This window comes from Spea bombifrons, chromosome 6, assembly GCF_027358695.1.
Source record: "Spea bombifrons isolate aSpeBom1 chromosome 6, aSpeBom1.2.pri, whole genome shotgun sequence".
In the NCBI taxonomy this organism is placed as follows: domain Eukaryota; kingdom Metazoa; phylum Chordata; class Amphibia; order Anura; family Pelobatidae; genus Spea; species Spea bombifrons.
Window position 1 is genome coordinate 11,557,863 of NC_071092.1, and position 21,777 is coordinate 11,579,639.

General features: G+C 37.4%; 1 protein-coding gene across 1 annotated transcript; it reads left to right on the forward strand.

Annotated features, from left to right (window-relative positions):
• Positions 1-11,177: 11,177 nt before the first annotated feature.
• On the forward strand, positions 11,178-19,814 carry TRAIP (TRAF interacting protein). Its single transcript, XM_053469427.1, has 15 exons — positions 11,178-11,385; positions 11,995-12,052; positions 12,298-12,381; positions 12,577-12,616; positions 13,513-13,640; positions 14,292-14,386; positions 14,610-14,723; positions 16,340-16,427; positions 16,901-16,990; positions 17,378-17,466; positions 18,023-18,169; positions 18,630-18,684; positions 18,762-18,890; positions 19,414-19,464; positions 19,673-19,814. The coding sequence occupies exons 1-15, from the start codon at positions 11,288-11,290 to the stop codon at positions 19,790-19,792; spliced, it is 1,386 nt and encodes a 461-aa protein (XP_053325402.1). The 5' UTR covers positions 11,178-11,287; the 3' UTR covers positions 19,793-19,814.
• The last annotated feature ends 1,963 nt before the right edge of the window (positions 19,815-21,777 follow it).

Here is a 21,777-nt window from a genome sequence, read left to right on the forward strand (position 1 = left end):
CTATAACTATATGTGTAAAGAGCAGGTAGATGTTGGATTCTTACAGGAGACCCATTGGAGGAGATTAGATAGAATTAAATGAGGGGGTGTGAAATATCCGGTTTTGATCCATGCTTCTAATGAATCAAAGAAGAAGAGTGGGGTGGCAATAGTCTTTTCCTCTTCCCTTCAAGTTGATATCAAATATGAATTTCATGACCCTGAAGGAAGATATATAATAGTAATATGTAAGATAGACGATGATTGGTATACTTTAGTAAACGTATACTTACCAAATATATCTCTAATCTATTAAACAAGATTTTAGAACAAGTAGAACTAATTAAGACGGGTAACTGCATTATTGCAGGAGACTTTAATTGTGTTCTAGACACCGAATTAGATACCAAAACCAATAAGAAGAGGATTAGTGATAAAAGAATTAAGTCCCTGGCAAGGACATTCCAAAATACAATAGCTAATTTTGACCTCTTGGATACTTGGCGAGTATACCATCCATTAGAAAGGGACTATACACACTTCTCTAATGTGCACCTATCATACTCACGGATTGATTATATTTTATGCTCTTCTTCTCTGATAGGTCGAGTACAAAAAATAGAAATAAGAAACAACACTTGGTCTGACCATAATATCTTAGTTGCGGAACTCAAAAACAATTTAATTGAGAAAACCAGAACGACGTGGAAACTAGACGACTCCATACTATATAATAAAGAAAATATTAAGTATCTAGCGGAATCAATAAATTTATTCTTTAAAGAAAATAACCCTAAAGATACTTCTCCAGAAAATAATTGGTGCACATTTAAAGCCTTCTTAAGAGGGCTCTTAATAAAATTAAAATCTAAACTTAGGAAGAGTCAAGGAAGGAACCTCAGGGAATTGTATATATTATTTAATCAGTATACTTTAGAAAATAAAAAATTTTCAAAGTAGAAAAACTTAGAGATCCAAATACAAATTAATGAAAAGCTAATGGAGAACACAGTTCAAGCAATGGAAAAATTAAAAACAAAATTTTATTGCTGTAGCAATAGAGTTGATAAAATGATGACAAAGAGATTAAGAAAAATAAGATCCAACAACCGAATTAACAAGCTTGTGATAGATAATGAGACCTACCTCACACCAGAAGCAATTGGAAACCAATTTAATTATTACTACGAGAAATTATACAACCTGGGTAATACAGTACCACATAAAGATATTGAACAATATTTCTCTAAAATAAATTTACCGCAGATTTCTGTAAACCAGAGAGCCTTACTAAATAAAGAAATAACTAAATCTGAAATTAGATTAGTGATCTCCAGGTTAAATAAATATTAAACTCCTGGTCCAGGTGGCTTCACAAACTTATTTTTTAAGAGCTTTAGCTCGCAATTATTTGACCCTTTGATGCTCACCTTTAATTCCATTGTTGCTAAAGGTACAATTCCGGATGAAATGACTAGAGCTAATATTCTCCCCATTCTTAAGGAAGGAAAAGATCCTTCAGATCCTGCTAACTCATAAATGTTGACATAAAGCTATACTCCTCTATACTTGCCAACAGACTAAAACTGATTCTTAATACGATAATCAATCGGGATCGGGTTGGCTTTATCTCTGGAAGATCGTCCTGCAATCATATCAGAAGAATAATTAACATCTTAGATCAAGCAGAAAAGAAGGATATTCCAACTATTATTATGTTAGTCGACGCAGAGAAAGCTTTCGATCGAGTTGGTTGGGATTTTATGAGGATTACTTTGATTAAGTTTGGAATTACGGGGTGGATATATTCGGCAATCATGGCCCTCTATGCAAACCCAACAGCTAGAACAGTGGGACCTAACATATGCACTAAGTGGTTTGCGTTAAAGAATGGTACTAGACAGGGTTGCCCTTTATCCCCCTTGTTATATATTATATCAGTGGAGCCATTAGCTATTGCTATCAGAAGTAATGTTAATATCCATGGTTTTCCTACAAGATTTCGTGACTTAAAGATCAATCTCTGTGCTGATGACATTAATTTCTATTATCAATCCACAATCTTCTTTAACTTACTTAATGGAAGAATTTGAAACATATAGCTTGGTTTCAAACTATAAGATGAACATAAATAAAACTTCAATTTTAGAAGTAAAGATGGACACTAAAGTAAAAGAACGAATACAAAGTAATTTTGACTTTGTTTGGGTTAAATTAGATTTCGAATATTTAGGTATAAATATAACAAAAACAACGACAACAATTTTAGAAAACAACTTTATTCGCCTATTGAAGCAAACAAATCTATGGTTAAAAGAATGGAGAAACAAGGAATTTTCTTGGTGGGGTAGAATTAACATTTTAAATTCGTATATCGTTCCAAAGTGGTCATATTTGTTTTCAATGTTGCCATTAAATGTGCCTGAAGCGTGGTTAAGTTTAGTTCAGAGGAGTTTTGAGTGTTTTGTTTGGAAGGCAAAGAAACCAAGATTGAAATCCACCATATTGGAGGTCTTTGCCTTCCTATTACCAAAAATATTTTCCTAGCAAACATGTTAGTACACATCTATAGATTACAATTAGAGGACTCTATTAATGAAGGATTGTATGATATGGAGTCAGAGGTAGGCGGCAATAAGAACCTGGCGGGTATTATATGGTACCCTTTAACTGCCGAAAATATTTTAAAGATAAGAAAACAAAACATGATAATGGGTCAAATACTTTCGACCTGGACAACAATTAAGAGATCTTTAAACCTTCAGAAAGGAGTTCCAATTTTTTTCAAAACTTAAATCCGTAGAATACTTTATTCCAAATATAAACATGGATGATTGGAGAAACAAAGGTATAGAGTCCTTTGACCGACTTTTGACTATAACAGGCCCTAAAACGTTTCCACAATTATTACAAGAATATAATTTAAATAATTCTGATATTTTTAAATATTTGAGGATTAAAAATTTCATACAGAAAGAGATAATAATAGATAACCAGGGGATAATGTCAAATATCCAAAGGATTTTTTCAGGCAATCATGTAGACAGAGTGCTATCTAAAAGTCAAGACTTAATTAATTCCATGCATACTTTAGTAGCAAGAAAACCACCAATTGTGGATATTTGGGAGAGAGAACTAAATATAGAAATCGACCTCGAGAACTGGCAAAAATCTTTATTTGACGTTACCTTATCAATCCACTCTTTATCCTTGGCAGAAACACAATTTAAAATTCTGAATAGGTGGTACCTGGTCCCAACGAGAATACATAAGATGTATCCTAATTGCTCTGATCTGTGTTGGCGTTGTAGACTGGATAAGGGTAGTTTTCTCCACGTATGGTGGAGTTGCCAGGGAGTAAAGAAAATATGGTCTAAGATATTTGACCTAGTGTATATTTTAACAACAAAAAATATTAATAGATCTCCGATATCCGCCCTATTACACCTAGAATGGCCAAATTGTAGCCTGAAAGAAAAACAACTAATTATCCATTGTTTCATTGCCGTAAAAATAACGATAGCTCGACAATGGAAACAAGATATTCCTATCTGTTGGAATGCGGTTATCATGCAACTGAAATTTCAGATAAAAATGGAAAGGCAACTATATAAATCTTATTTTTATTCTATAAAGAAATTTGCTTCATGGGACCTTTGGCTAAAACAATTGGAGAAAGTTCTAGAATAATTAACTCTACTTGTCCTATATGCGCCTCTTTTTTTTATTATTTTTATTTTTTTCTTCCTTCTCCTTTTTATGAGTAATAATGTAGAACCCGATTGGTGTTGACCGTACCACAATACCGAGAGATAATAGAAACTGGGATATTTATATGAACACTCGTCCCTATGACCCAGGCAGCATTTTATATAAAGTACCGTATTATGTCTGTATTACTCAGTTATCAAAGACCAAATCTTGGTTTATGATTCATAATAACATGAAGAGATCGAAATAGTTAATTCTATTATAAGATATTATTGAGTAACTGTATGTAAGATGCTGATGTAATGCTGTATGCTTATTTGTGTTTTTGTGTTTTTTATTTTTATGTCTACGCTATGTATTTCTCTTCTCTTTCTGTCATAAATAAATAAATAAAGAAAAGAAAACTTTACCTGAGAACTTACTTGAGCAGGCTATAAATCAAATGTTTTTGTTTTGTTTTGTTTTTTTACTACAAAACACACTGCTTTGCTTCACTGTCAATGGAATTTTTAAAAGTAAGTAGATCTGATTCCTTAACCCTTTAATGACAAGACTGGGACAAAGAGTTTTTCAGTGTTACTGTTTAGCTGTAATTTTCTTCTTTCTCATTTTGTGCACCCACACACATTATATATTTTGTTCAGGACAAGTGGGGCTTTCTTTAGATACCATTATTTTTATCATATCTAATTTACAGTAAAAAAATGCTAAAATATGATGATTGTTTTGTTTTTTAAATCTTTTACTCATCTACTAAAACCAATGAAAATACCTGCTAAGGAGATCCTACTATTTGTCTTGAGTTTTGAAATACCCAATTTTTTTTTTTTTTTTTTTTTCTCCTGCATGTTATGGGTCAATAAGTACCAGTAGTGTTTTGCTATTTCAGAACCATTTTTCCCCAAATCTGGACATTCTGCCCCATGTGCTATTTCAGGCACCTTTGAAGCCGGGCGATTCAATTTACCCCATGTGACGGAAGCCTCCATCACTGGGACCACTGGAGAAGCCTGACTGCCAGCCTCCTCCCTATTGATTATGGGCCCTGGGTTTGTAAAGGCTTCTGTGGCTACCCCCAGCAGTATCATCTCATCACTGGCTGAGGGGATTATCTCCAGCAGACAGCCAGGATCTGCCACCAGGGAGTGACCACCATTCTTTGTTTAATGTTGTATAAATCAGTCTCCCCCCCACCTATTGTATTGTTAATCCCGTTACTGCCCCTGTTGTCTCTGGGAGGCAGATTAAGGAGGCGGTTTGTGTCCCAATATCTTGTTTTATGTTAATGTGTGTTTTGCTGGATATATCCAGCCCTGTGTGTGAGAAATAAATCAGTCTTTGTTTTGGTTATACCCTACACTGAGTCTCGGCTAGTGACTGGAGAACCGGGGAAAGTGTGGTGTCCCAGGCTAAGGGAGCACAAGACAGCAGAGGTAGTCGGTCGGACTAGCCAGCTCCGTGACACCCCATCAAACCATATATTTTTGAAAAATAAACACCCCAAGGTATTTCAGATGCTGGTATTTTAACCATTTCCATGCACTTTCCATGTATGCGGCCCAATATTTTTAAGTCTACCCCCACAAGTAAAAAATATTTTTTTTTTAAAGAAATGCAATTCAGGGATGTAGTATTCCTGTAAACCAATGATGCCAAACAAATTGATTTGTTTGATCCATGAATTATGTGCCCAATTATCGTGATTTTTTTTTTTGCATATTGTATATGTATAAAGCTTTATATATGCAAGACTGATTGTATTTGATGTATTTATATATTTATCTTGATCGAATATACTCTAAACCCTTCAAGACTGGAACGTACCTGGTACTTCCTGGTCACATGGTACCTGCGGACCAGGACGTACCAGGTACTGATGGGCGGTCCCGCATCACGCTGCTTTTTTGGCGGGAGTAGCAGGAGAAATGTGTGGTTTTTGAGACCTCAGAGGACTTATCTTTTTACGTTTATGTAAGTTTACATCTTTTCATATGCTACACGAGTAAAAGGTATCGGATTTGATGGAACACCCTGTTTTCTCTTGAGCCAATATGACCTCATTTTTATTTTTATTTGTAAGAGAAGAGTATGTGTAATGTCCTCCATTACTATCCAATAAACATTTTGTTAGCAGGTTAGAATGTAGTTGTAATAGTGTATTTTGTAATATTATTCTTGTCCAATAAACTATTTTTTATTAGCTGTAATGTTTTTTCTTTAAGGGGTATGTACTATTTTGCATAATGGTTTATGTAACCTTACAGCATGGAGGATTAGTACACACAACATCTGGTACCAGATTAAAGAAACACGTGAATAATATCCTTGACATCATCCCTTTCTTTAGTTTGTTAGTCTTCCCTAAACACCTTTTCTGTGTAAACCTGTACAAAACTAAAAGAAAAACTGTTTGCAGGCTCTGTTCTTGGCCAGTGTTCGTAATTGGCAAAAAAAACTGTATTGTCTGCTTCTTAGACAGTTTGACTTTTGTCAGTGTGACAGGAACTAGCACACTGAATTGTTTGGGTTTTTCCCCTTGTCATTCCTGGTAGCAGAGAGAGAGCTATCAGCTAGTGCAGGACCCCCCTCATGTTTTTCCTGCTCTACTATCCTGTCTCCTGGATCCCTCACCCAGTACATGCTCCAGGGGAACATAGATGTTTGAGGACACAATTTTGGGCCCCGCAAACGTGTCCTGATGGGGATACATTGGCCTGACCACGGGAGAGGCTGGTTGCGAAGCCGGTTGGTTAGTACTTTCTGGTGTCAATTCCAGATGCATGTACCTTCCTGGTACATTGTAGCTGCCGCTCTATGCCCATTTTGTGAAAACTCCTCTGGAAGAGGAAGCAAGCCATCAGACATGGTTTTTGTTTTAGTTTTTTTGCTACAGCTCCTATTTAAGTCCCTCATGCTGGTAAGATTACTTTATTTTGTGTTGCCTTCTTCTCTATGATTTGCTCTCAGTTGCTCCTCAGAGACTTCCATGATGCCTGATAATGTTGGAATGGAGACTCCAGTCCAAGATGATGTCCCTAGGAAGACCTCTAAAACCAAGCACCAGTCTTTGCTCTTGTGTGTTTTTCTGCTTAGCAGAAATAGGCAGAAGAATACTTACTAGGAAGAGTGTGATTCATTTGGAAAATGCTTCCCACTTCAAGGATACTATGGATACATAGAAGGTGGTGGGTGTAACATATAATGTTAATGGGTTAGACACGATAAAAAATAAAAAAAAGATTGCAGAGTATGTGGTGATACCTTTATATTGGACTGACATATTTAAAAGACAAGCTTTCGAGCGTTATCCTCCCTTCCTCAGGTCTGAAGCAATACGCAATACATATAAAGCCCCAGTAGCGTTTTATTTCCTGTCCCTCAACCTTTGTGTCAAAAACTTCAAAGAAGAACTTTTGGATCTAGTAGAAATTGAAAGGTCTTGAAAGAAAAAGTCTTTTAAATCTTATCTTCCATGGTGAGATTTCTTGCTTCAAAAAGTACCTTTTGTCTCAAATGAAACAGAAAACTAGGGCTGCATCGATAATGAAAAAACGAATTTAATTATCGATTAGTTGAATCGATTTTATCAAATACAAGATGAGGGTTTTTTCAGAGCAAAGTTCTGAAAAATACCCTTCATTTTATAATCCAACCAAAAATTGAGGTCTACGATGGAGCACCAGCGTGACTTGACCTTCCGGTGCTCCACTATAGAAGCCCTGGCGGAAGTATCGGTCAGCACAGCGGAGGAGATGTGCACCGTTCGCTGGCCGCCAGAGTAGAGCGTCCCCCACAGCACTGCAGGGGACGTGGACCATCCACTCCCACAGCCGGTAGAGGTCTGTGGGATCCGCGCAGACAACCTCTGACACTGCCGGCACTTCCGCTGAGGCTTTTATGATGGAGCACCAGCATCACATGACCTTCTGGTGCTCATAGAAGCTCCGGTGAAAGTGTTGGCCTGCAGCGGAGCGTGTCTACACGCATCATGCAGATGTTCGCCGGCTGCCCCTACTAGATACCAAGAAGTCTGGAGCACGAGAGGTGGCATATCGGGGAGTATAAAGCATATCAGAGGGTACAGTGGCATATCTGTCAGGCAGTGTGGAAAGTCTGGGCTCAGATGTGCATAACTGGGGGGGGGTCAGGTTGGGAAATAAAAAAACAAACAGCAGAATAAAAAAACAGGTGCAGCCCTCCCCTTGAAACATTGGCCCCCTTCCACCAATCACCCCTACTCAAAATACCTACATTTTGCCGCTCTCCTCCGACATGATGACCCCCCTGTCAAGAGGAGCTGTTCTGTGTGACCCGCCCCCTTGAGCATCACGAGGCGTCTACAAAGCGGCGGGACGAAGAGCCTCACTGACCACGGACCTGCACCATGCCCCCAGTGAGGCTCTTCGTCCCGCCCCTTTGTAGACGCCTCGTGACGCTCAAGGGGGCGGGTCACACAGAACAGCTCCTCTTGACAGGGGGGTCATCATGTCGGAGGAGAGCGGCAAAATGTAGGTATTTTGAGTAGGGGTGATTGGTGGAAGGGGGCCAATGTTTCAAGGGGAGGGCTGCCTTGGGACAGCAATTAAAAACAAAAAGGGGGGCTGGGGTGTAAATACACAACAGGGTGGTTGGGGCAGCACATACAAATCAATACATAAAGGGGGTGGGTGGCTGGGGGAGCCTGTCCTGGTGTGTGAGTGTTTGGGTGTTGATGTGGCAGAGCCTGTCATGGGATGTGTGTTTGATCTTCTGTTTCCTGGCACTTTAGTTACTGTAGGAATAAATGTAACTATTTAATTTTTACTTGCAGTGGATATAAAAAGGCTACACACCCCTGTTAAAATGCCAGGTTCTTGTGATTCAAAGATAAATCATGTCAGAAATGTTCCACCAATAAAGGTGACCTATAAAGTGAACAATTCAATTTCAAAACAAACTGAAATCTTTGAGGGGGGATAAAATAAAACTCACAATAACCTAGTTTCATAAGTGTGCACACCCTCTTATAACTTGGGCTCTGGCTGTGTTCAGAATTAATCAATCACATTCAAACTCATGTTAAATAGAAGTCATTACACACCTGCCATCATTTAAAGTGACTGATTAATCACAAATAAAGTTCAGCTGTTCTCGTAGGATTTACCACTTGCTTAGTTGCATTTCAGAGAAAAAACATGGTCCGCAGAAAGCTTCCAAAGCAACATTGTTAAGAGATATCGGTCATGAGAAGGGTGCAAAAGAATTTCCAAAGCATTAGATATACCATGGAACACAGTGAAGACAGTCATCATCAAGTAGAGAAAATAGGGCACAACAGAGACATTACCAAGAACTGGACACGAAAAGACGAGAAGAAAACAGTACCACAGTCAATGTGTGCCTCCGTATATAATGATAGCAGTTATACTGAGGCAGACATAGATGGTGGTACAGCATATGGTAATAGGCGTTATGCTGTACCACCGTCAATGTCTGCCTCAGTATATGGTGATAGGTGTTATGCTGTACCCCGTCAGTGTCTGCCTCAGTATATAATGATAACAGTTATGCTGTACCCCTGTCAATGTTTGTGTGGGGGGGTGCCACATCCAGGATCCGCCGCAGGTGCCAAATACTCTGGGTCAGGGGTGTCCAAGTTTTTTCTGCAGCAGGCAACTTCATCAGAAATGCATATGCTCAGGGGCTGCACTCATTTTTCACTGAGAGAAAATACGGCCTTTAATAATATCTGCAGACTGAAAAAGTAAATCCTTTACTTTTCCTCTCACTGATATCTGGGCCTAGAAAGTTTTGTCCTCTGACGTGACTACAAATTCAGGGTTCTGGATAAGCAAAAATGAATAGTTCTATTCATTCAAGGGATGCAACAATTGAAAATTCTCGATCCAAACCGAAACAGAAAATGAGCCTCCCCACCTTTAAAAATAAACCTAAAAAAAATAACCACACTCTTATTAAACATAAGTAGCACACCAAAATTGTACAAATTAAATAACAATATTAATATTGTTAACAGCAATTTCAAGCACACTCAGATTCCAGCATGTACTGGTTGCCTGGGCATGATAGGACTGTGATTGCTGTTAACAATCATATATAAATTAATAGTTTTTGTATTTTTTTTCCAATTTTGGTGTGTTACTTACTTTCAATAAAAGTGTTGTGTCATCACACCAAAATTGGACAATAAAATACAATAACGATATTAGTACATATATATATAATTGTTAACAGCAATCACACTCCCATCATGCCCAGGCAACCAGTACATGCTGGAAACTGGGCACGATAGGAGTTTGTTTGCTGTAAACAATCACACTCCTATCATGCCCAGGCATACCAAGGTTCCAGCATGTGCTGGCTGATTTGTCATGATAGGAGTGTGATTGTTAACAGCAATCACACTCCTATCATGCCCAGGCAACCAGTAAATGCAGGAACCTGGGTATGATAGGACTGTGGTTGCTGTGAGCATGGGGGCATAGGGCATTTCTGGAGACAGAGTGCTCTGTGAAATGCCTTTTAACCCCCTTAAAGCTACTCTGCCTCCTGAAATGCCTTATACCTCCCTATATGCCACTCTGCCCCATAATATGCCTTTTAACCCCCTAAATGCCAGAGTGGCATATAGGGGTATAAGGCATTTCTGGAGGCAGAGTGGCACATAGGGGGTTAAAAGGCATATCATGGGGCACAGTGGCATATAGAGGGTTAAAAGGCATATCATGGGCCACAGTGCCATATTGGAGTGGCAAGCCTGGGGGCAGATGTGCGTAACTGGGGGGCAGGTTGGGAAATACAAGGAAATAAAAACAAAAGAATATTTTTCTCAATCATAGCTTTTATTAAAAAATGTAATAGTTTACATGAATTAACATTTACTGGTAAAACTTTTTTCCTATAGGGTCGTCTTATATTCAGGCTTTTTCTTTTTTTCCCTAAATTAATATTCAGATTTTGGGGGGGTCGTCTTATAATCAGGGTCGTCTTATAATTGAGCAAATACGGTAGTTAAAAAATGCATGTCTAACACACATATACCAACATATATACGGTATATATATATATATATATATATATATATATATACCTGTGTGTATGATCTCATGCGCTTCATAGTGTGTCCCTGAATGGCAGAAATAAAATACGGTCACCCTACGTACGGGGTCTATCTACATTAAATGATTTTAAATGTATTGTATCCACTAACAGGAGGAACAACATGCAGACTGCATGGGTTAAATGTTATGTGCTCACACTGCATATAACTGCTGAAAATACTCTCTCCATTGGGGAATTAAGAGTCCAATCGCATTATAGAATAAGATCTATGCGACATTCTGAACTGTTTCAAAACTAAATTATTACGAACGATAATCACTGTATCACAAACCAGCCATTACCCCCGCCCACCTCCGGGGGTCGCTGTGACTCTTAACCCTCACGCAAGCGCCATCAGTCAAATGAGACGCTGGCGCTCTGGTGACGTCACGGAACCGACGGACACCCGCGGCAAAAACAAAATTGGTGTGGTAAAAAAAAAATCGGAATATCGTCGAGTTACCGGTGCCCTGGTTCCGTTTATTGAGCCGCAGCCATGCCCATTCGGGCATACTGCACGATTTGTTCGGACTTCTTCGATAATAGTCGGGATGTGGCAGCTATTCACTGCGGGCATACCTTCCACCAGGAGTGGTGCGTAGACTTATTGTTATTGTATATACCAAGGTTACACAACCCGGGCAATAATACCAGTTCTTTGACGCCCATAACGTTTATCTTTAAATTTGAATACCCTAGATCCGGGTGGATATGCATAGACATTTACCATGAGAACTGTGTCATGTGTAGGGTTGCCATGTCAGTTATATAACTGCATTTTACATGCTGCCTGTTTTCTTTGGTAAATGTTGCTGGAAATTATGCAAACTCTATATTCGCAGCCAAGTCAGTGTCTGCAATACAACAAAATAACACCATTTTCCTGCAACATGTAGAGTTTACTGGTTTCCAGGTGTAAATATTCCTATTTAAGTCTAACTAACTTACTAAAGAGAAAAAAAAACATATTTAACCCTTGTTTTCTCATCCTGTGGGTTTTTATTGGTTACAGCTTTGTGGGAAATGATCCACGATTCCCGTATAGTTTCCATATAAACGAGCTGATGGCTATGCTGTGATCCATGAGTATCCCATTGAGCTCCGATTCGTATGATGGAGTTGATTCAGCCGATAACACTAGAGTTCTTAGCATTCGGTGAAGATCTCTGTTACTTACTGATGTTTCTTTGATGTCGTCCTCAGTTTGCTCCAGTGGTTTCACTCTGCTCCGAGTCGGACCTGCCCGCAATGTCGAATACAGGTAATTCCTTCTGCGTTATCGTTCCATTGTTATTATTCTACACCCTGGTATGTTACTCATGTTTTTATTATATTACTGGTGTCCTGTGGGTTAATTTTAATGAACGCTGCAGAATGGAACGTGTACTCCTAGTGCCTAGTGTTATACTGGTAATACTCGATACTGCAATATCTATAATAAAGAATAGCCTGCAAACAATACAAGTGTTGTGATATTAATATTACTTATATATATACGTTTTCCAGGTCAGCAAGAGACAGATAATCAGCAAATTATTCTTTGATATTGGAGGAGAGGAGGATGTCACTCTTGATGCAGAATCTCTGAAGGTATGTTTTCTATATCCTGGATATTTTCTGTGTCTTCGCCAGCTGGCCACCTTGGTTTTAATGTAGTGCAATGTCTAAGATTAGCACAGTCAGCATGTACAGGGTACGCTTTCTCAACTCATCATATTTCCTTTTCAGCTTGTAGTTTTGTTTTTTTGGGGGGTTTTTTTGTGACACTTCTTCTTTAAATTACAGAATGAAGTGGACAAAGTAAAAGCTAGCCTTCTAACCAAAGGTGAGTTGAAGTCAAATATTTCAATATTTCCAAAGGCAAGGTATGTTGCAAATGGCATTTTGAGACTACTGCAGAAACATCTGGGTTTTTTTTCTGCTGACTATTCTCTGTTTTATCTCCTTGCTTGCAAGCAGGTCTCGCTATCCTGGTTGCTCCTTACAACCAGCCTTTTGCAGTCCCCACATAAATGAAATATAGTAGCATTGTTTGGAATTGGTCTCTCTGCACATTTTAACAAAACCTTCATGGATGAGCAGGATTTTTTTATGGAGATTAATTGAATGCCTCATCACCTCACAAATGTAGAATGTAACAACTGCTTGTTTGTTTGGATTAATAGTATGAGAACATTATTTAGTAGTTTTATATAAATAAGGTATCTTCTAAGACTTCTACAGTCACTTCTTTTCATTGCTGAAAAGCTTCATGAAGCTTTACTGCAAATTTAAACATATTACTAAGTGCAGCATTTATAATAGTTAAATGTTATAAAAACGTAATTCTTTTCTCGTGTAAAATTGTGACTCATTTTCTATTTCACTGAATTCTTACTTTTTATGTGGTGCAAAAGCTGTTAGTAATAGGTTGATGCCATATGCTGATTGATAATTTGTTTTTATATGCTTGGACCGTTGCTCTATTTAATACTTTAATATATATTGTTTAAAATGTTAAACAAAGTGTATGGAGAAGCTTCTGCAGCGGAACCTTGTCTGTGGTCCTGCAAGGCTGTTTGAAAGTGAAGAGGGGGTGTAGCAGGTCTAGATGTGGGCATAACATACATTAATCCCCACCAATATATAAAAAAATGTCTTTGCCACGTTAAACATTTTTGATTAGCTAAACATATGATTTGTAGGTTAATTAAATGAAGTGTTTTTTAACACACTTTGCAGAAAAGGAAAAACGAGAATGTCAAAATTTGGTGAACTCTCTCCGGGAGATGCTGGATGTGAGAAACGCAACAATACAGTCCTTACAGAAAGAACTTGGGGACATGGAGATGTTGTGTTCGACATTAAAGGTAATTTGCAGAGATTAAAAAAGTCTCAGGTTTTACCAATTTTGGTAGAAAAAACTTATTATTATTTCCTCTCTTTAGTTGCCTCTGCTTAAAACAGGAAAATAACTTTAGTATGCCTCGTACACTGTAGTGCAAGCAGCTAATTACATGTGTGGTACGCACGATTTTTTTTTTTCTTTTCATACATTTTTGTTCAAATCTATTTATGCTGCATGATCTAACAGTAAGAGCAATTGTGTGTTGTTCATGCCTCCACTGACTTAATTGTGGCATTGATGGGGTTACTGCTTGTGGAAACCAACTTACAATCAATAGTGTACTCCTACAGAACTCCAGCATTAAGTTAAAAATGGAAAAAAACACCATACAGTGTTAGAGGTTAAAAAAAAACTGTGTGTGTATTATATTTTCATTCAAAATTGAGTATAAAGTTATACTTGACTATTAAACACGGGTATGTATTTTACCCAAGATTTTACATTTGTAAAAAATGTGCTTCTTTTAGTAGAGGCAGGAGGAAAATGAGACTAGACTGTTTTATTTAAGTCACTCTAAAGGTTCTTTTTTTTATTTTCTATCAAGTTATAACAAACTTTCTATACATTTAACATCTGATATGCGTGTGCTGCTTTTCTCCTCATCTAATCTTAGAAACAAATGAGATTCTTGGATCAGCAGCAGTTAGAAACGAAAGCTGCGAAAGATGAAGCTCGCAAATTAAGAAACAAGCTTAAGACAATGGAGAGGTGAGTACTCTTTGTTTATGAATTAATGCTCGTCTTGTAGTGCATAATGGCTTTGTGGAGACGTAACGTGTTGAGTTCCTCTACGTCTACACTTACAAACTGCTATAGAAGGAACGTGTGTGTGGTTTTGTAAACATAACTAAGAATATATGTTGGACGGTAAAGGATTGTATGTAACAAGGAAGGGTTAATCACATTTTTCTTTTCTTTTCTTATGTTACAGCATTGATTTATTGTTGCAGTCTCAGCGACATGAGGTAGACCTTATGGTCAGAGATATGGGGTCAGGCCCAGCAGCTGTTGAACAATTGGCCATATACTGTGTGTCTTTGAAAAAGTAAGTAATGTATACATGCCGGGAGATGTTTTTACTCAAGATATAGTAATGATTAAACTTATGTTCCACAGCTACCTCAAGAATAAGTTAAAAATGATTCATAGTAGTGCATTTGCCTATCCAGTCTTGTCTGTCCATTTCATAGCAGATGCTATTTTCCCCTCATCTGTATTTTCTGGTCAGTGACCGTGATCAGAATTCCACCTGTTTTTATTCAGTATTGCCTGCGTTCGGTAAAATATATAGCTTCTCCTAAAGCGCTTAAACTTTCAAGTTTCCTGACTTTCGCGTGCATATTCACACATGTGCTGTTTTACATTAAATGAATAGTATATTCAGGTTTTGCTGACCTTTTTAATTGTTTCAAGTATTAATCTATTGTATTGTAAAAATTAGATTATCTACCTTTAGGATCATCTATCATTTCCCAATTCCAGCCAGTATGAGAAATGTTTTAGTGTTTTTTTTTAAAGCAGGATGCCAAGGCGACATGAAATTGTTTCCTGGCACCTCGGCTTTTGCAGGGGAACTTAGTACTTTGTGTAACTGAGGCTTCCGCTTTGCGAGGAGCCCCCTGCCCAGTACATCGATAACCACCTGGCATAATGCCGGCACGTTCATTTCTTGCTCTCAGACGCAGGTAGCTGTCATGTGCTGATAAAGATAAAGGTACAAAAAAAGTGTGTGTCTGTGTATGTGTGCGAGAAATGGGGGGGGGGGGGGCTCCTAGATATAAACCAAATTTGTCAACCCCTGTGTAAAAGAGGCGAATAGAGATAAATGCAAGAAATTTCAGCAATGTTTAACGTTAAACCATAATGTCCAGTGTACCATTAGATGTAGTGTGTATATATAGGGAGCTTTATTAAATCGTGTCATTTGTACACTAAAAAATAAAAAAAGTTTTTTTTTGTTTTCCCTCTGGCACAGTTCACTATTAAATAAAAGCATATTGTGAGCACATGTATTGGTGGTCTAATAGATGTATAACTTGATATAGAAAAAGGTGTTGATCTATAAATATATATAACTAATCACCAGTCTTATTATACAGTTCTGTATTACAAGTATCATTGTAATACAACAATATAATATATTACACCTCATTTCTGTACACAAGGGATTGCTGTCTGTTTGCCCTGTGTTAACACTGGTTGTCGATGCCGACTTCTACTGCCAGGCACATAAACTATAGCTGTGTGAAGCTATTTGGCCCACGTGTTCCATGTCGACTGCCAATGTCTGTTTCTATTAAAAAAAAAAAAAAAAAAAAAAACCTTTCAAGAACACGCCGCCTTTGTTGTGTCATTGAAATATGTCTGCACCATGTAAACATTTATATTTTCTGCTTGACGACCCTGCATTAACCAGTCATGTGTAACGCTATGAGGTCACCAGAGACTTGTTTAAACAAATAATTTGTGTTATGGAAAGAATTGTGTATCCTTTTTAAATATACGTTGCGTAAGTGAGCTGCATATAAGTGGCCAGGACTTAAAGCAGATTGATTAAAGAATTCCATATTACATTTTTTTTTTCTCTTCAGATGTTTAAGACTGGCTTTTGTTTTTGCCCCAACCTTTAACTCATTGTTTTCAATTATCATTTACTGGCAGAGAGTACGAGAATTTGAAGGAGGCACGGAAATCCTCTGCCGAGATGGCTGAAAAGCTAAAGAAGGAATTATTTTCTTCTAACAACAAGGTCAAAACTTTTTCTAAACATTTCTTGTTTTTTTGCTTTTGTGGACCTTTTCAACCAAAATTGTTTGGGTTTTTTTTTTATTATTTATTATTATTCCTTCATACCTCAAATACTTCATTGTGTTTACATTGCCCCAAGTCACTGAACACCTGTAGTCAGCACTTTGTATGCCATTCAAGTAAAAAAAATCCATTAACATATTTGTTCTGTCTGTACAGTATGGGAATCTATATGTAAATGTGTATTTAAAATCTTAATATTAATGTAGAACAAAAGCCTGAGTGGTCCTCATTGTTTTCTTGCTGTGGGGCCCTGGTATTGGGGCCAGTATTGTCTAGTGAAACGTTATTACGTGTACATTTAATATTGCGAGCCAATAGAGGAACCATAGCCTGAAATCAGGCTTGCAGCGCTCACCTATTGACCCTGTTAGTGTTTTTTAGGTATTAATATCCATTTCAATACATTTGCAGGCGCAGAAGGCTGAACTTGAATTGCAAAAAGTACGAGAGGAGCTTAGTGACACCCAGAAGGAGCTCCAGAATGCAGACAAAGAAATCATGGTGAGATGGAACATCAGATTGGGGAGATTAAAATCTATGAAGCAGTTAGGGTCCGTCTTGCCCCTTTTCACTCACTCATCTTTTCCCTCCACCCCATTAAACCTTTCTTCTTCATAATTTAGTTGTCTTGGCTTTTTTTTCTTTTTCGATCTGTCACTGAATTTTTATTCTACATGTGTTTGTGGCTTTGTTGTTTTTAAAGTTTTGTCATTACAATAATGTTAAAAAGAAAACCATGTTTTTTTTTTGTTTTTTTTTGTTTTATCCATTTGCAAAACCTGAGATAAAATTGTTGGGTTAGTGAACTCCCCCCTGTATTTTGACTTGGAGATGAGGAAACCGGTGTTCATCATTTTATTCATTGTTTCGTATATCCTATTTTTGCAGAGTCTTAAAAAGAAAGTTGAGTTCCTGCAGAAAACTCTTAGTTCACCAACAGCAGCCAATGAAGCAATCAGTCGGCTGATTTTTGAGAGGTTGGTGCTGATTTGCAATGAATAATATTTTTTTAATGCTAAGCTGAAAGTTACTTTTGACTGTAAAAAAAAAAAAAGGTGCAAAGGTGTCTCTTCCCCCCCCCCCGCCGAATATCATCATGACACAATTCTTACATCTATAGCAAAAGTTTACCTCTTTACCTGCTATAGGCTACCATAATAGCACAAAAAAGTTGAAGTCCAATCAGTTTGTTTGTCTCAGAAAACAACTTATGCGTTTCATTTAGCACACCTACATTGTTGGTTACTCACCAGCATATTGTGTCTAGGTCTAAAGAGATGTCCTCCATATAATTTACTTATGGAACATGTAAGATAATAGCACACTTTAAAATCTACAGTAGTAGCCCATTTAAGAAAAAAGAGAAGAAATTGGACTGACCATTACCAGCCAGCCAATGGTGTGAACTTTGAACTCTGGGCAAAAGGATGATGGATGGACATCTTATTAAAATGTAATTTAATAAATAACAGAATTGTGACTGTTCAATCAACCTGTTTTGTGACATCTTTTTTTATTTATTTTTTTTTTTAGCCCTGCTCCCATTGGACTTCAACGACCAAAGCTTCGTCCCCCCGTTTTAGGGGAAGATATCAACCTTGACATCACATTTGACATTGAAACGCCTGAACACAACACACACAAGTCTGCTACTTCTGCTTTCAAAAAGATGAAGCTCGAGTAAGATCCTATACAAAAGATTCTGATATTGCTATATGACATGAAAATATCTTTTAAGTGGGCATTTCAGCTGCACAGCTTTAAGCAATATTTCAAAATCTACAACTTTTCAAGATCTGAAAACGGTTTTACTTGAGCAGACCTCAGTTGTCTGACATTGTACAAACCTGCATAGTTACTATGAACCAAACTTACTTGTCACTCTTCCTATCGGTAAAACAATATTCTTTTAAACTTTAAGCAAAGCTAGATTTGTAAATTAATGTCCAACTTTTTGACCTCAGTATAAAAGTTATATTACTGAACTCGTACATTCTAATTGTTTTTATGGCCTAACAATGCTGCACTCGGGAGATTGGAAATGTTCATTTAAAATGTGTTTTATATCATTTTTTGCTTGACCCGAAATGACTTTTGGTGTGATTTCTGTTGACACGAGGCACTCATTTTCTCTTTACAGAGCCACTGAGGCAAACCCCAGTGCAAACACTCTACAGGAGTCTAAGAAGTTGACTGTAAGTCTAACCGCCTGTGGTATATTATGTCAAAATTTGCTTACTGAACCTCAACACATCTTCTCTCACATTCCCAGGCCTGGACAGGCATTAATTTAAATGCTGAAGAGGATGAGCAACCCTCTTTACCGCCTTTCATCAAAAACTCCCTGTTTCACAAAAAACCTGTCGGGAGTTTTTTGGGGATGAGGCAGAACTCTGGAGTAGTAAGTATGATAAGAGTTTTGGCTAAAGCTGCTTATTTTGATTAGTGTGTTGCGCTGTAGCAGAGACACACAATTGGGAGGAAGTCAGAGATCCAAGCCATAATCACAGAGAAATAATGACTGAATTTCTTTGGTATCTGGGATATATTGGGTTCTCATCAATAGTTGTTTTAACCCCTTCCGTACCGATGACGTTCCTGGTTGGGTGTCACCCACAGACCGGGACGTACCAGGCATGTCATCGATGATGCGTGATCCAGCGTCGCTATGGATGCTGGGATCGCGAGGGGCGGCTGCTACGGATCGCTGGGGAGCTTTGAAGCGAATCACAAGCATGGAATTAAAATATTTAAATAAAACTGCGGTCTTCAAGGGAAGATGCAGTCCGAGAACGCCGGTACGGAAGGGGTTAAAGCACAGATATTTTTATTATGATTTAGTACCCTACTTCTTGTAACACTTGCTTCACTTGACCTATCAGAAAAAATGGGCATTATAGCTATTTGTACTTTTTTCTTTGTAGGTTCGAACTGGGTTTGATGGTTTAGGTGGAAGAACAAAATTCATCCAACCAGTATCCTTTTCTTGTAGAAAACTGAGTTTCAGGTTTGTATGCTATATACATAGAAATCTATCAAGTTTTTATTTTTTCTACTGTTTACCAATATTATACTTATGAGTGTCATCATGGAGCCTTTGTTTGTATTTTGTTGATGCTATGTGTGTGGTTTTTGTTTAATAAATGTTTTAATACATAATATCCCTTAACCACCTACTCCCAGAGCAACATAGCAGAAATTCGCCCTCTACCCCTCAAAGCAAAACGGAAGAAGGTGTCCAGGCCTGTAGTCTCCACGTCCTCTGCATCTAACCAACCCAAGCTTGAAGACTTCCTGAAATGAATTTTGTCCATCCTGAAAATGCCTTTGGGTTTTGGATGATTAGAAGTCTAGCTCAGGGGTATACTTCAAAATCTCTTTTGTGAATCATTCCTTTTATATTTCACAGGGCCAAAAACTATTAAATCTAAGGTAGAGTGGTCTGTCTACCTCTTTGCTGCTAATACAATGAACAGATATTCAAATGCATTACTGAGGTGTACGGTGTAATATGACTAAATTGACCATTTTTGTCAACTAAATGTCTGTAGAAACAGGGTAGAGCAGGATTTATTTGAAAAAACCGGCCTCCGTACACTCCTGGTTGTCCATAAAATATGCTTGGACTGCTGTGGTGAAGTGAGGTTTAAGTGTCCCAGATTTTCTTGTATCAACATATTGGAGGCTACAGGAGGGCTTGAGGGACTTCCTTTACGTTCAATTAAAATAAAAAATAAAAAAAGTGAAAAACAATAAACTTCATATATTCTTTTGGTTTTTTTTATCTTTTTGGTAATAATTAACATTCCCAATGTTTTAATAACTCCAAGTATGAAACCCACTAAAAACAGACAGAATAAGCAGGACTGACTTTTTTTCTTTTTAAGGGAATAATTTCACAGACGGGGATTGACCTGCTATTATTTATGTTAAGGTTTTTGAATTTTTACTCAAGTGGAGAGGCATTTATTTGTGTATCTTTTTTTTTAAAAGTTTTTATTGACTACACAGTATTCTTCAAGAAATGCTGATATGAATAAAATCCTGGCTAGACCATTTCCAAGGAACCTTGTAAAAGTTGAGAATAATTTATCCAGTTACAGATGGAAATATAACATTCAATAACTATTTTTATTGCTGGAAATTCTCACAATATAACTAACGCGCTTATTGAATGGTCCATGACTATAACCACTATTCTGAACATGATGTGCAGACCTGAAGGACAGGATTGTGCACAATAGTGTTCTATTTTTATTTATTTTTGTTTGCGTCTTTTTAACTGTCTCGTCTCTAATCTGCAATGAGAATAAATTGTATTTTCCAATTCATGCAACTGGTTTTCCTGTCAAATATTGTGCAGAATAAAAATCTTTGGTGCCTCGTGTTCCATAAAGTTGTTGGATGTGTGCTAATTCCTTGCAGTGAAGGGGACTGATTGATGACAAGAATCCAGTACTGACTTTAATTTTTTTTTAAGTGTGTGTGATGTATAGAGAGATACATATGTTTCTATTTTTAACCCCTTAAGGACAATGGGCGGTCCCTAAACCCATTGAAAACAATGCATTTTGAGCCTGTACATGTATGGGCTTTGTCATTAAGGGGTTAAGGGGACTGCTCAATTCACATGAGTTCCACTTGCTGTGCTAGAGACTAAAGATTCAGCTGTGCAGTTTGAATATTGTGTTTAGTAGAATTCTTCCCATGCTTGTACCCATTTTCTAAGTTGACATGTGTTGGTATTGCTGTGCGGAGCATCTGCTCTTCCATTAAATTGCATAACATTTGGAGAATATATTAAAAGGCAGTTTTGCATAAAACGCAGCACTTACTTAGATTTGAGTCCATAAAGTAAAAATATAGTAAAAAAAAAGTCTCACAAAAGCTGCCATAGGTAAGTCGATGATAGTTGATCAAATAAGAATGTTTAATTCCAATTTAAAAAATTGGGTACTAAGGAACTACTTGTACACATAGTGTTAGTCTAAAATGCTACTGAACACTAATGATGGTATATGCATACTTCGACAACATTTATATTAGAATAGTGTATAAACCTATAATGGCACCACCTGTCAGTGTGTATCGTATCATGTGTGACGTAATCGTAATCACACAGATAATAATTTGCATTTTTTTGGACTCAAAAAGGTACATACGATATATATTTTTGGGAATCAATTTGATTGTTGTAATATGGTTTCAAAAATGCCTGCCTTTTTCATGGATAACATCAAGGCCGTTCACACCGAATGTGAAATCAGAAAGAGACAGAAGCCAGTCTA

Excerpts from the sequence above, each read along its gene's own strand:
- TRAIP (XM_053469427.1), top strand. The coding sequence starts at position 11,288 with ATGCCCATTCGGGCATACTGCACGATTTGTTCGGACTTCTTCGATAAT. Across the intron at positions 14,724-16,339 it reads TACTGTGTGTCTTTGAAAAA|AGAGTACGAGAATTTGAAGG; the intron begins GTAAGTAATGTA and ends ATTTACTGGCAG. Across the intron at positions 18,170-18,629 it reads TTCAAAAAGATGAAGCTCGA|AGCCACTGAGGCAAACCCCA; the intron begins GTAAGATCCTAT and ends TTCTCTTTACAG.